The sequence below is a fragment of the Thunnus thynnus genome, chromosome 3 (genome assembly GCF_963924715.1).
Source record: "Thunnus thynnus chromosome 3, fThuThy2.1, whole genome shotgun sequence".
NCBI lineage: Eukaryota > Metazoa > Chordata > Actinopteri > Scombriformes > Scombridae > Thunnus > Thunnus thynnus.
In genome coordinates, this window is record NC_089519.1 from 37,803,874 (window position 1) to 37,819,608 (window position 15,735).

The following is a 15,735-nucleotide window of genomic DNA, read 5'->3' on the forward strand; positions in this document are numbered from 1 at the left end:
GAATGTGTTGAATGTTTGAATTGATTTAATTTCAAAATGTTTCTGTTATAAATGCTGGTGTGACTGTGAGCCCTAAAACATAAATAATTTTATAGGTATAAGCTGAAATAAGATGAAGTTTGAATTTTTGTTCATAATGAGACACATTTTTTGTTATTACTCCGACAAAAACGGTCTTGTTACATTGGCAAAGGTCCAAAATATTTAGTCCAAAACACATTATTGCATCAATAAATATCCAGCTGTTACATCATTTCAAATTAGCTGGCTCATAACTTACGTTAGTATGCAAATATTAGCCACATCTTGGTATAAAATGGCGGCTGCACTCTGGTGTTTTGATTGACACCTCACTTGACCCAATAGGAGCTTCCATATCCTGTTCACAGCCTACAGTAGTGCCTGCCCCTCTTCCTGCCTGAGCCAATAGGAACAGATTCTGCCGTGGACTGGCACTTCGAATAGCCAATGAAATTCTGAAAATGACCATATGCTGCTTTATTGCTTTTTATAAAGCCAAAACATTTTAAACAAGATTTAAATAGTTTGCTGTATAAATATTGCCTTTGATATAAAGAAAAATGTTTACAATCAGACATTATTCAGTGTTTTTCAGTCCATTTTTATACATTTAAAACCAAATTATCAGGATTAAAGATGATTGAGAGCGATTTTTGTAAAAATGGGAAAGTTTTAATTTTATTAATGCTGTTCATCTTCAGGTGTTGTGTTTTTTTTTAATCTTTGAAAGACTTTCAGCACGTCTGCAGGATTTTACATGAATGTTAAACATTCTCCGCGTTGTAAACAGAAAAACAAGCCAATGACAGCGAGGACAGGGGAGGTTAAGAGGAATTTGGAGCACAGTGTTGAATAGATTTGCATGTTAATGAGCAGAACAGGAACAAAAGCTGGAGGACAGACACAGACACTGATGATGAAGGTCAGAGTGACGAATAACTAACCAGCGGGTCTGAGACTCGGAGCTTCGTGCTCATAAACTTCATCAGACTCAGTTCAGTCTGGATCAGGATTCATCAACACAGTTTACTCTGTTCGGATGAATTCAGGTCATTCATTGTCTTATCTGAAACATCTTTTACTCTTCAGTTACTGGTTTAATTAGCAGTAGAAGTACTCAGATCCTTTACTGCAGTAAAAGTACTAATAAAGCAATGTAAAAATACTCCATTACAAGTAAAAGTCCTGCATGAAAAATCCTACAACAGTAAAAGTACATAAGTATTATGAGCTTGATGTAGTTAAAGTATTGCAGTAAAAGTAGTGGTTTGGTCCCTCTGACTGATATATTATTATATATGACATCATTAGATTATTAATAGTGAAGCATCAGTGTTAGAGCAGCATGTTACTGTTGTAGCTGCTGGAGGTGGAGCTAGTTTACACTACTTTATATACAGTTAGCTAGTTTAGTCCAGTGGTTCCCAACCTAGGGGTCGGGCCCCTCCAAAGGGTCAGCAGATAAATCTGAGGGGTGGTGAGATGATTAATGGGAGAGGAAAGAAGAAAAAACAAAGTTCTGATACACAAATCTGTTTTCAGTTTTTGGACTTTTTCTCTAATCTTTGATTTTTGCTGAAATATTGGATCATTTGAACATTTATTGAAATGAAAGCATGTGAGAAGTTTAGAGGGAAAAATCACTATTTGGTGGAGCTGTTAACAACTCATAGACATGTGAAATGTGACCCCGACTACACACTGATTTTTGTAAGACGTCAAAAGCCAAAAAGGTTGGAAACCACTGGTTTCATCTTTAACAATGTGTTGTATTTTAAAAGCTTGTTATATTATCCATTGTGTCAAATCTGCATCTGAAAAGTAACTAAAGCTGTCAAATAAATGTAGTGGAGTAGAAAGTACAATATTTCCCTCTGAAATGTAGAAAGTAGCATCACATGGAAATACTCAAGTAAAGTACAAATACCTCACAACTGTATCCATATGTCCTCTGAACTCTGATGTGTTTCTGTTTTGTTCCTGCAGTCGAACTTTGCGATGGGCCGGCTTCCCTCCACCTACAGGAAGTGCTACATGCTGGACTTCGGTCTGGCGCGGCAGTACACCAACACCACCGGGGAGGTCCGACCGGTAAGAAACTTTATCAACAACCTGTCTCTCGACATCACAACGTCATCAGGTCTGTTTTCTGAAAGTAAGCTGTAGAAAGCTACAGCGACAGGTCAAAATAATCATAACTCAAGGTCCATTATTTTTCCAGAGCTTTCAACTGAGATTGTTGAAGATTATTTTGTCACATCAGAGCAACAGCTGATGTTCTAAAATTCGTCCAGAGTGTGGTCATGTTTTTCATGTTACCTGTATGGAAGACCAAACCTGCCACCAGGATGCTTCCTGTCTGTTTTTTTGTCAGGAACGAGCTTCCATACATTCTGTCTTCTTTTTAATCATTAAACTCATTTATACAAAATATGAATGTTTCTTGTTATACTGACATACCAACACGTCACATGACCACATCTAATTTAAAGGATACATTTATTCTGTGCAACAAAAGTAAAAGTAAATAATAAAAAATAAGTTCCAGGATATAATGACATTTTTTTTATTTAAACAGTATAATTTGTTACATGGTGATAACAAGAAAGAAATATGTTATAACTTGAAAATATCTTGTTAAACAGGATGTTGTTCTGGTTATAACATGAAAATATTTGTTTTTGTTTTATTCGGGTTGTTTTTGTCGCCTCTGTTTATATTTCTTCTTGCTTCCTTTAAACTGCTTAAAATCCCAAACTGAGTAATAAACGGCTGACGGCAGACTGGGCGTGTTTGCTGCATTGCAGCACATTAGTTCAATAGATGAGTCTGAGTGGTTCCTCCTGTCTGTTACAGGCCTGCGTGTGTGTGTGTGTGTGTGTGTGTGTGTGTGTGTGTGCGCGTGTGTGTGTGTACAAACTGATCAATAATAAGTCTCAAGGATTGATCAGATACATTACACAACCTGATATTAGTCATTGATCACAGAGCAGCAGATCCTGAAACTGCGTGATGGAGTTTTTGATGAAGTCCAGAGTGTCTCCAGATGTTTTTTATTGGATGTTAATCAATAATCAATAATCAATAATCAATAATCAGTAACCAAAGTCTGCTGGTCTTCGTAGTTTGACTCTGAGCTGCTGCATCTCTCTTCTCCTTCCTCTCATTCATTTTCTGTCTCTCAGATTTAACCCGGAGCTATTTTTAGATCAGTGAGCCGCTTCCAATTACTGTCATCTTCCTCATTTCCTCTCCTCTTCCTCCTTATCTTCCTCATTTCCTCTCCTCTTCTTCTTCATCTTCCTCATCTTCTCTCCTCTTCTTCTTCCTCCTCCTCTTTCTCATTTCCTCTCCTCTTCCTCTCCTCTTCCTCCTCCTCCTCCTCCTCCTCCTCCTCCTGCAGTAGTGTTGCTTCTGTTGCAGCACTCAGATGAATATTTGATGCTGTTACATGCGTCAGTGGGCGAGAGACCTCAGGCTCTCTCTCTCTCTCTCTTTCTCCTCTTCCCATCATCCTCTGCTTCTCTCTCCAGCTGAGTCAGCTTCAGCTCGCTCTTCCTCTTCTACCACTCCCCCGCGCTCTGCTCCTCTTCTTCTCTTCCTCCTCTCACCATCCCTCCATCCTCTCTCTCTCTCTCTCTCTCACAGCGTGACATCAGCTCTGATCAAACAGGAAGTCCTCTAACAGCAGCTGACTCAGGTCACATGATCAGGTTATCTAAGCAGCAGCAGATGATGATGATGATGATGATGATGGAGGAGTATTTACTTTGCATGGCGTTATTCTATATAGAGCTGAAGTCATGACATCACTTCCTGTCTAGCGTGTTTCTGGAGTTTATCTCGGCGCCGCTACGGCAGCTGCTGTCAGACATTTGAACCTTTTGATTTTAACAAAGTTAAATGTTATTTTCGGTGCAGGTTCGTACGTCACCGTGACCTCCTGCTGTAATCTGAGCTGTGTAAAGACGTCTGTCTGTCCTGCTGTTATTAGATACGTCTGAACTCGCCGCCGCCGCCACTGCCGCAGCTCCACTCACTCTGTCCAGCCGTAACTTTTAGCCTGAAAACCTCTCGGACTAAATATTGAATAAACAATGATATTAGATTTTTAGGTTTTTATCTAAACATGTGAAGTGATACACTGTAGAGAAAGGTTCTGATCCATGTTAATGAGATATTTAATGAAGTTTTCTTACTTGTGGGACAGAAACTGGAAGTTCTGCTTTGACTCTATTTGTCTTATTGTCAACAATTCTCATGAAAACACCAAAAAATCAACAAAATCAGTCTCTGGATACGTTCAGACTCTCTACTCTGTCTGCGTCTCTCAGCTCAGAGCTCTTTAGTTCATACTGAAGATGTCATTTAAAAAATATATGAGTCACAAATATATAGTTTCATGTTAAAAAATTAATCATTAATGTCCTAAAACAGCTGGTGACTGAAGATTTCAACAAAAAAAATATGTTCAGAATATTTTCAGCATTTAAAAAGGAACTCCACATTAAACTCTGTGGTTTGATCATGTGACTCTAATCTGGATGGTTTGGGTTAAAATGATCACTTTGTTAAGGTGGCAGGTTAAAGTTACTACTTCCTTAAAGTTAGACCACGTTTGTCGTCATGGCAATGATAATAACCACGGGGTTAAAGGTTAGGGGATGATCGTAGTTACACTTTTCAAAAAACTGTCCCGGTTCGCAGCTGGAAACAGGAAACAGGAACAGCAGTCTGACGTCATCTGATTTCCTGTTTTGCTCTTCATCATCTTCATCCATGTGTGACTTCAGGCCTCAGTCGTTCTGTCACAGTTATAGTGACTCTCATTCAATATTTACGTAGCCTCCGGAGCCGGAGGAAGCTTCCTGAAGCTGACCAATCAGAGTGGGCTCATCAGGAGGGCGGGGCTTAAAGAGACAGGAGCTAAAACGGCCTGTTTCAGACAGAGGCTGAACTGAGGGGCTGCATAAAGGACCAGTAGAAGATAAAAAAGGAGTTTTTAACTGGAAATCATGCAAATATATCCCAGTAGAGCCCCAGAATATAAATATAGAGCTGGAAATGTGCAGCAGCTTTAGTGCAGCTGCTGCAGGATCAGCTCTCTGCTGCTCTGGAGGTTTCTGCTGATGAATAAATCATCTGGGTGGAATAAATAGATCTGCTGCTTCATGTCTGTGACGGTTGAAGTGAAACACGGAGGTCTGGCACGTGAACGCAGCGTGTTGATTTGAACAGTTTGTTCTGTTCTACTGTCATTTCCTAGAATTAATATGTTCACTACAAACTCCTGTTTCCTTTTAGTTTTCACCTCATGTGAGCGGATGAGGATGAAGTGAAAATATACATCAGCTTTTTTTCCTCTAAATTCTGACTTTTTCTCAGAATTTGGACTTTAAAAAAATCCATTTTAAAAGTCACAATTCTGAAATTGATCTCAGAGCCGTTGGAGATTTCTCTCTGAGAAGAATTGTGTCATTGATTTCACTTCATATTTTGTATAATTTGTGATAAAGTGTCAAAACATTTTATGTTACAACATTATTTTCCAACAAAACAGTGTCATTCCATAAAACTATGAACAGACTGTTACTTTGGATTAATGCCACACTTTAACTTTGATGTCAGTTACTTCAGTGACAGTTTGCATGATGTTCAGTCTGTATTGATCACCAGTCATCAGTTCCTTTATCAATAATTTGTGTTCTGTGATGTTTCAGTTTGTTGTTGTTTTTATTTTATCTGTTTTATTTTCATCTTTTTATGTTTCAGTGTTGTTTTTGTTTTTCTTACAGTTCCTTTGGACTTATGATTTTGACGTGCATGCCTCCTGTTTCTCCATCATCTCCATGGTTACCCAGGGATGTGAGTGGTTTCTATAGCAACAGAGGGGTCACAGCAGCATCAGCAGCCGACCGCCAAAGTAAAACATGAAAAACCACAACTTGAAAAAATTAAAGTGTGATAACTTCGACATTCAGATATGAAATGACCCAAACACATTATTAATGTTAATATAATGTTATTAACACATTTTACAGCTGTCATAAATAAACTACATTTTCACTCATTTATTATTTTTAATCATTTTTCAGGAGAGTAGTCTGTGTTAGTGAGTAACCACGTCATTGTCAGAGCTGTGATGCTTAAAGGACGAGTTCACAATTCTTCAAGTCCGTCTTAAAACAACAGTCAGGAGCCCAAATGAACGGTGAAACATGTTTTTCTTGCTGTAATCATTCCTCCTGTTCATACTGACCATTAGAAGATTCCTTCACTTACAATGTAATAGGGTTTTTCCATCAGTACTTTCAGTTATCTGCTTTATTTTACAGCCGTATCAGAGCTGTGTTAAGTTACTGCTGATGAAAACCCAACATTTCCTACTTTTGCTGCTTCATGTTAAAAGCTTTTAAATGACAAAGTAATTAGCGGAGCTTTGTTAGTGGCACTATTCTTCAATAAAAACAGGTCGACACAACAAGATGTGGACATATTTGGAGCAACGTTTTCAGTGAATCAGTTAGAAATAATTCTAGGAGGAAGATTACAAGCAGAAACAGCCACAGCGATGATGTTTGATGAAGAGCTGCAGACAACAAACTCTTAATGCATTTTCTGCAAATAGCTCACCTCCAGCAAGTAAACAAGTTCTTTTACCTGCTGTGCTGTGTGATGGAAAAACACTCGCAGGGTGCCAGCTCGACTTGAGTGCTCCCAGCACGGCTCGGCACGACTATCACCGAAACATAATGGAAAAACGCCATAAGTGATGGGGGCCAAATGAGTCAAATCAAGTAGATATCTTTCAATGTTACAGTCTTTTTAGTTCCTCTTTTTGTTACTATACTTCCACCTGCAGCTCAACAGGGAAACACTGTCCGAGGAAACACAAAGAGGGAATTTGATGCTAAAAAGACTGTAAATGTGTCAGATATCCACTTGATATGACTAACTCAGACTGCTGAAGCTGAATAGAAGCTTCACATCAACTTTTAAATGACTGTGTGGACACACTGTGGATTTTGGCCTCCATCATTTCCATTGAAAGCACATTTGAAGGATCTTTTAATATCCAGTATGAACAGGAGGAATGATTACAGACACCTGACTGCTGGTTTAACTGGAAACACTGGAAAAACTATGAACTGGTCCTTTAAGTTTAGCCCTCACAAAAGACTATTTCTACTTCTATGTAAAAAAAATAATCATCAGATGTTAAATGACAGCAGTTGAGAGTTTAGTCTCCACTGGGTTATCAACTTAGTGTTGAGTCATTTCGATGATGTCATGACATCAAATAAAAAGCATCACTACGTCCGAAATCACAACACGTGTACTGTTGTTTAACCTTTTTGTGAATAAACAGTAGCATGTATCTTTTCAGACGCATTGAGCTTTGTAATTATCACGTCACTTCCTGATAGCCTCCTTGGTAGGAGATGCGTAACCATGGTAACCCATGCTAACCATAAAGTCTGAACTAATTTAGAAAATATATGACGCCTAGCAAAGTGAAACCTTAGTTAAACTGAAGCATTATTGACACCAGAGCTGCTTTGGTCGCTGTCCGCCATTGCCTGTTATGTTGTTGTTGTTGTCGTCACTACTGCATTGCATTGTGGGATATTGATGCCAGCCTAGTGTCCCGTGCTTGCATACTGCAATATTTCTCTGTAAATAGTATGCACTTCACTTCAACAGAACGTTAGTGTGGAGCCCATCTTTGTGGATGATCCAATAATTTCACGTCTTACATCACATCTCCTAGTTGTCATAGTAACCAAAACGTGTCATCACATCCTGCTCACCGTGTAAAGATGAATAATATCACCATGGAAACCCCCTTTAATTGGTCTGGATGGAGGCTGAGCAGATGCAGCGCGACCCTCTGCTGATGTTTCTGTTTGTGTCATTATTTGGTTTTAATTTTTTATTATTTATCAGACACATGACTCAGCATCTTTCTGTTCTGTTCCTGCAGATGATCTCATGTTTCCGTTCAGTTTGTCATTGGACTGAATATAAAATAAAAGTTTGAGCCAAAATTATTAATTATTTTTATGTTTTTCTCCTGATCACAGAATAAATATATCATGATCTTGTCATAAGCAACATATATTTTGTTTTTGTTTTAATGATCTTGGCATTACCGTCTTTATAAGATCATTAGATCTAAAGCTGCAACATTTAGTCGATTAATCGATTAGCTGGTTGACAGAAAGATAATCGTTTTAGTCATTTTTGTAAGAAAAAATGCAAATATTTGCTGGTTTCAGCTTCTCAAATGTGATGATTTAATGATTTTCTTGGTCATATATGATAGTAAACTGAACATATTTGGGTTTGGAGTGTCGATCAGACAAAACAAGACATTTGAAGACGCCATCTTTGACTTTGGGAAATCATAACGGCCATTTTTCACTTTTTTCATAGACAAAACGATTAATCGATCAATCAAGAAAATAATTAACAGATAAATCGATAATGAAAATAATTGCTAGTTGCAGTCCTAATTAGATCCAGACTGTGATTATTTTAGAGATTAGAGAGATTTCTGGATTAATCGATTAGTTGTGGATCAGTGTTTCCCAAAGACGACGTCCTCAAAGATATTCAGTTTACTGTCATTGAGGACAAAAGAAACAAGAAAATATTCACATTTTAGAAGCTGAAAACAGATCATTTGTATCTTTATTAAAAAATGACTCAAAGCAATAAATCGATCATCAGTTATTATTATGGTGATTCATTTAATAGCTGGCAGCTGATTGATTAATCGACTAATCGTTGCAGCTCTACATTAGATGATCACAGTCAGAGAACAAGAACACAAACTCAGCAGTATGTAACATAGAAACAGATTAATTAAAGAGTCAGTAACAATCTTAAACACTGTGGATGAAACTCTTTTAACTCTTGTCTTGTGTTCAGCCGAGGACGGTGGCAGGTTTCAGAGGGACGGTCCGCTACGCTTCAGTCAACGCTCATAAAAACAAGGTCAGTGCTGTTTGTCGTCTGTTCACATGAAACATTCAGTTTATTCTGATGAAACATGGATGGATCACTGAACCCAGAGCCTCTGTTTGAAGTGACTGTTGTTATTATATTGGTCACCAACACCTTTTAATATTTATATTTTAGGGTTAGGGGTTAGGGTTAGTGTTAAGGTTAGGGGTTAGGGTTAGTGTTAGGGTTAGTGTTAGGGTTAGGGTTAGGGTTAGGGTTAGTGTTAGGGTTAGGGGTTAGGGTTAAGGGTTAGTGTTAGGGTTAGGGTTAGTGTTAGGGTTAGGGGTTAGGGTTAGGGGTGGGGTTAGGGTTAGTGTTAGGGTTAGGGGTTAGGGTTAAGGGTTAGTGTTAGGGTTAAGGGTTAGTGTTAGGGTTAGGGTTAGTGTTAGGGTTAGGGTTAGGGTTAGGGGTTGGTGTTAGGGTTAGTGTTAGGGTTAAGGGTTAGGGTTAGGGTTAGTGTTAGGGTTAGGGTTAAGGGTTAGTGTTAGGGTTAGGGGTGGGGTTAGGGTTAGTGTTAGGGGTTAGTGTTAGGGTTAGAGTTAGGGTTAGGGGTTAGGGTTAGGGGTGGGGTTAGGGTTAGTGTTAGGAGTTAGTGTTAGGGTTAGAGTTAGGGTTAGTGTTAGGGTTAGGGGTTAGGGTTAAGGGTTAGGGTTAGGGGTTAGGGTTAGGGGTGGGGTTAGGGTTAGGGTTAGGGTTAAAGTTAGTGTTAGGGGTTAGTGTTAGGGTTAGTGTTAGGGTTAGGGGTTAGGGTTAAGGGTTAGTGTTGGGGTTAGGGTTAGGGGTGGTGTTAGGGTTAGTGTTAGGGGTTAGTGTTAGGGTTAGAGTTAGGGTTAGGGGTTAGGGTTAGGGGTGGGGTTAGGGTTAGTGTTAGGAGTTAGTGTTAGGGTTAGGGGTGGGGTTAGGGTTAGTGTTAGGGGTTAGTGTTAGGGTTAGTGTTAGGGTTAGGGTTAAGGGTTAGGGTTAGTGTTAGGGTTAGGGCTAGGGTTAAGGGTTAGTGTTAGGGTTAGGGGTTAGGGGTTAGGGTTAGGGGTAACACAGCTCAGGCTGCAGTAGCTTTAAAATGAGTAAAGCACTTGAAATAGATTTGAGTGCAGGATAAGATAGAAACTATAACCTGCAATTAAAGGTTTGCTTTGATGGTTTTCTACAATATTTTGTATAATAAGCTTTAGTATTGAGTTTGATATGTGATGAGTGTCAGTGTGGATCAGCCGTGTTCATCTCCAGCAAGAACTGAACATCAAAGTTTAAGACATTTTGAACCAACAACAGCAGAACGTTAGCGGTTCTCTGAGGGACCTTTACATGATCCATGTCTGAGTAGAGCTGCAGTTATTAGTTGATTAACCAGTCAATCAACAGAAAATTAACTATTTTTATAATCCGTCAATCATTAAGCTTTAAATTGTCGGTTTTCAAGTAAAAATACCAAACGTTTGATGTTTTTAGCATCTTAAATTAAAGAATTTAATGCTTTAGCTTGTCTTAAGATGATCTCTGGGTTTTTGAATACTTAACAAGCAAGATGTCTGATAACGAGAGCTGCAACTAACGATTATTTTCATTATCGCTTAATCTGTTGATTATTTTCTCGATTAATCGATTAGTTGTTTGGTCCATAAAATGTCGATCAGTGAAAAATGGCGATCAGTGTCTCAAGACGACGTCCTCAAATATCTCGTTTTGTCCACAACTCAAAGATCTTCAGTTTACTGTCACAGAGACTAAAGACACCAGAAAATATTCACATTTAAGAAGCTGAACCAGAGAATTTGGACATTTGCTTCTTAAAAAGAATGACTCAAAACGATCAGTTGATTATCAATATAATTGGCGATTATTAATGTTATTATCGGCAACTAATCGACTAATCATTGCAGCTCTACTAATAACATCACGTTGTTGTGATCAGATGTTTTTCAGATGAAGCGATTAATCAATAATAGAAGTAATCATTAGTTGCAGCTGTACTGCAGAGTTCAGAACGCAGAACTAATAACTAATTAGAAAACTCATGTTTATCAAAATAATGTGTTTGTGTTTGTGTCCCTCCAGGAAATGGGTCGCCATGACGACCTGTGGTCATTGTTTTACATGCTGGTGGAGTTCGCTGTTGGACAGTTGCCATGGCGAAAGATCAAAGATAAGGTCAGACTGTTTCACCTGAACATGAACAATAATTACCTCTGTGTCTAAGACCATACTGTATACTTTATATTTATGTAAGACCAGATACATTTAAATAAAATCTTTAAAGCTGCACTAATCTATATTTTTATAGATTTGCCAAACAGGAACTTTTTATACATCTTAAACATCACACAAGGCCTCCTGTAGGATAATTATGTTGTTCAGTAATCAAACCATCATCTGTATCACTTGTATTTTTACCTGTTTTTGCTTTTACACATTAAGAGAGGTGGCAATCTCAATCTGTTGCTATGGAAACGGGAAGAATTTTAGAAACATAAATTAATCACACTATCACTACATGGACCAATGAAGAGCTGCACATGGGGAGGTGTTTCCTCACAAGTTACGTTTAACTATTATTTAGCTTTGATACAATTTGTGGGAAATTATACCGGAATTTGATTGATTGATTTGATTGGTTTTGATTTAACCACAAGATGGCGCCAAAATGTGTAAAACAAAAACAGGTAACAATACAGACACAGATGATAGCTCGATTACTGAATGATGTAATTATCCTACAGGAGGCCTTGTGTGATGTTTGAAGATGTATAAAAAGTTCCTGTTTGGCCCCTGATGAAGGCGTAAACTGAAACGTTGGGTTTGATTCAACACAATGCTGCTTGGAGAAAGAAGAAGCTTATAAAAAGAGCGAGTCTATATTGACAATCGATCAAATTAGTGTGTGTCATGGGAAACGGGGTCACTTGTAGTGATGTTCACAGAGTTTCCTGTCTGGTTCAGTCTCTGATGAAACAGCAGGCACATAAAGTTAGAAACTCGCTGGTGAAGAAAGTGGAACATCCAGCAGCTAAAGAGTCAGATGTTTCTCTCAGGAGTTGGTGGAAACCAAAACAGAGCTAAAAGAAGCGTGAAAAAGCTCATTCCCAAATGAAAATTAAAAATTGAGCTAATTTTATGACAATCGGTCGGGTTCTAAGCTTTGTAAGACTCTCCTGCTGTATTATCAGAGAACAAACACCAACATGAACTTTGGTTTTGACGATTGTGTTTGCTCGATGAGTTTTATATTTCAAATTGTACATGAATCCTCGTTAACTGACTGCAGCTGAGAGTGATTTTTGCTGTTTATTTTCCAGGAACAAGTTGGTCAGATTAAAGAGCGTTATGACCATCGGATGCTGCTCAAACACATGCCTTCAGAGTTTAACATCTTCCTGGACCACGTCCTGGCCCTGGACTACTACACCAAACCGGATTACCAGGTACACACAGACACACGCAGCCGGTTGGTCCACAGTGTGTCTAAACATGACGCCACACTCACAAGTCTGTCTGCTTCTGTCCTCTCCCAGCTGCTGATGTCAGTGTTTGAGAACAGCATGAAGGAGCGAATCATCACCGAGAATGAGCCTTTTGATTGGGAGAAGGGAGGAAGTGATGTCACGCTGTCGACCAGTGCCTCCACCCAACCACAGCACAACACCCGACCCACTGCCGCCATGGTGGGGTAAGAACCAACCTGTCTGCTGCAGGAGACGCTTTACGCCTCCTAAAGTAGAGCTGAGCAACAGAAACCACAAAACTGACAGAAATTTATTGGTGTTGAAGCTTCACACACACTCGTTAAAGGTTCATTCTGGTTTAACATGTGAGAGAACTTCAAGACTCGCAAATTTATCTGCAGTTTGTTTGTATCAATCTAAAAATGTATTGTATGATTTGGAAAATAGCAGTCTCCAGACTCCAGGCACATCCTGACCACAGCAGTGTAGATGGTAACAAGGTCCTCACAGAGTTTAGAGGCTTTCCTCACTACAGAGTCCAGGTGAAAGCCTAGGTACTTGGTGGTGGTCACGACCGGGGTGTCCTGTTCCCCAAGAAACAGATGAGCAGGTTGTGGTGGGATTCTGGAGAAGCAGGTTCTCAGTTTCACTGATTTTTCTCCATTGAGCAGCATGTTGTTTAATCAAACCCATTTATCCAGCTGCTTGGCTTCCATCACCATTGAAGTGTCACTATAAAGATTTGTTAAGGGAATGGCCCGAGACAGTCCTATGTCCAATGTGTTGTCAGATTGACAGATAGATAGATTGACTTTATTCTCCACTTCAGTGGAAATTGGTTCAGTGGTTCTTGGTTCAATGCCTGTATGGTGAAGGGAATAAAAGAAGAGTTGTGTCCACAGGCTGAACATCTAGAGCACATCTCTGTGTTGGCCAGATGTTGCAGCAGCTGGGCGTGGTCCACCCTATCAAAGGACTCGGACATGTCAGCCAGCAGCACCCTCACCGTTGTTTGCTGTTTTATGTCTGTCGCCACAAACCAGGAAGGTTTGGCTTTAACAAAGGTAGTCATGGTGCTAGACGTAGGGAGGTAGGCATGCTGGTTCTTACATTCAGACATCACTGTTGGTATCAGTTTATTTATAATGAATCTTTCCTGTATTTTTCCCAAGCATGACGTTAATGAGACGAGCCTCCAGTCACTGGGAGTGCTGGGGTTTAGTTTTGGATATGGGGCACACATTCAAAGTCTTGTTTCATAGGCCCGTGTTTCCACAGCACCGGTTTCGGCCCCCTGATGCAAGTACCATGGTTGAACCTCACTGCTGATTAATACATTGTATAATTAGTTAACATCAGCATCTGTTCCTCTGTCCACAGAGCCATCGTGACACCGGTTCCTGGAGACCTTCAGCGGGAGAACACCGACGACGTTCTGCAGGACGAACATCTCAGTGACCAGGAGAACGCCCCCCCGGCCCCGCCCAGCCGGCCCCCCCCTGGGGAAACGCCCGTCCAGCACACCGGGGAGCCGGGCGAGGCCTGGGAGGACACGGACTTCAACCGCAACAGACTCAGGATCAGCCTTAACAAGGTCTGAACTGACGGTCACAGAGTAACACCTCAAGTTCAGCCATGAATCATCAACTTCCACTGTATTTTAGTGTATTCTATATTCCTTTATAATCCTCTATATATAATTCTTATTTAAGTTGAACCATTTTCTGCATGAATAACTTTAAGAGACGTATCTGAGTCTCAAAATGTTCCACCGACAATCCGAAGCGTCTGAGTGTTTGTGGTCGTTTTGCCTTTGACGTCAGTTCGTTCAGCTGTTGTCGTGTTGGATCTTAAAACATCACTTCCTGTCTGTCGTCAGGGGGCTCAGGAGGAGGAGTCGGGGCGGGGTGCGTGTCCGGTGTCGCCGGCTCGAGTTGGAGCCCCAGAGTCACCGACGGGTCAGGGTCGGTCCTTACGATACCGCCGAGTCAACAGCCCCGAATCTGACCGCCTGTCTGCCGCCGAGGGCCGCGCCGACGCCTACGGACAGAGGTGACACCTGACATTTACATTTAAAAAAGACAATTTTAACATGAAATAATCTTTTTTTAATAATGTTATTTATTAGTATGTTTGAATGACGGAGTTACAGTCGAGTCATGTTCCTCTGCGTGTCCTCCAGGTCTCGGATGGACATCCTCGGCTCGCCGTCTCGTCACGTCTACTCCTCCCAGCCGGCTCAGATGCTGTCCGTCGATCCCGGTTGCCGAGGCGACCGTCAGATCAGCGGCCGCCAGGAAGTGTCGGTGGCGTCCGTCGACCAAGAGGCGCACAGCAATGCCTTCATCCGCTCCGTGCCGCTGGCCGAGGAGGAGGACTTCGACAGCAAGGAGTGGGTGATCATCGACAAAGAGGCGGAGCTACGAGACTTCCAGCCGACCACGTCGGGAACCACAGACGAGGAGCCCGAAGAGCTCCGCCCCCTGGAGGAGCAGGAGGAGAGGAGGCGGCTCCGGGCGGCAGGTAGGAGCTCCTGTACACACCTGAGAGAGACGAGCAGTTTATTCAGGGAGTGGATTCTGTCCTGATGCAGGTTTGATCAAATTCTGCAGATATAAAACCTTTGTTTTGATCACAACAATAGTTGAAGACCTTTTTCACAGCAGACATGTTGACTCGTCAAAGCAGGAAGTACAAGCATAATTAATAACATTAATGATGAGAAGTTTATTCTTATAGCACATTTTAACACAAATGTTTTACAGCACAAGAACTTTATCTAAATAAAAAACAGTTAAACCAGCAAATAAACAACAAACTCTTGCAGCAAATTTAATTAACTCCAACAGAATCACAGCGATCGGTGGATTCGCCCTCAGGGGAAAAATAATCCACTTTGACATTGAGCAAATCCACGAGTATTATAAATCATCAGAAGATATTTGCCTCCACATCGACTCTCCGAGCTCATCTGAAACTCTGGTTTGTGTCTCTGCAGGCGGCGAGCTGGTGGTTCGTCCAAAGACTCACACCAGGGAGAGCAGCAGAGGGATGCTAACGCTAACGGAGGAGGAGGCGTCGAGGAGGAGCGGCGGGAGCCCCGCCCAGTCGCCCTGTCACTCGCTGCCGTCGGGACGCCCCCGCCGGAGAGAGTCCGAGCCCACTGGACCTCAGAGACCGGTAAGAGACCCGGCCAGCCAATCAGAGGAGAGCCCCAGCTCTCTGAGGGCGTGTTGGCGGACGGGTGAGCGGAGAGGACGGCGAC

At 41.0% G+C, this 15,735-nt stretch overlaps 1 protein-coding gene across 4 annotated transcripts in view; it reads left to right on the top strand.

Annotated features, from left to right (window-relative positions):
• Positions 1-15,735, top strand: part of ttbk1a (tau tubulin kinase 1a) — a 54,556-nt gene that overhangs the window by 15,371 nt on the left and 23,450 nt on the right. For 2 of the 4 annotated variants that reach the window (XM_067585725.1, XM_067585726.1), the window contains exons 6-14: positions 2,008-2,112; positions 8,956-9,021; positions 11,086-11,178; positions 12,324-12,449; positions 12,540-12,694; positions 13,851-14,064; positions 14,350-14,522; positions 14,653-14,993; positions 15,469-15,650. In XM_067585725.1, coding sequence (XP_067441826.1) covers positions 2,008-2,112; positions 8,956-9,021; positions 11,086-11,178; positions 12,324-12,449; positions 12,540-12,694; positions 13,851-14,064; positions 14,350-14,522; positions 14,653-14,993; positions 15,469-15,650 — 1,455 coding nt within the window. Of the gene's footprint in view, positions 1-2,007; positions 2,113-5,816; positions 5,887-5,920; positions 5,945-8,955; positions 9,022-11,085; positions 11,179-12,323; positions 12,450-12,539; positions 12,695-13,850; positions 14,065-14,349; positions 14,523-14,652; positions 14,994-15,468; positions 15,651-15,735 lie in introns of those variants that run through there. The other 2 variants (XM_067585727.1, XM_067585728.1) reach the window with 2 other exon arrangements.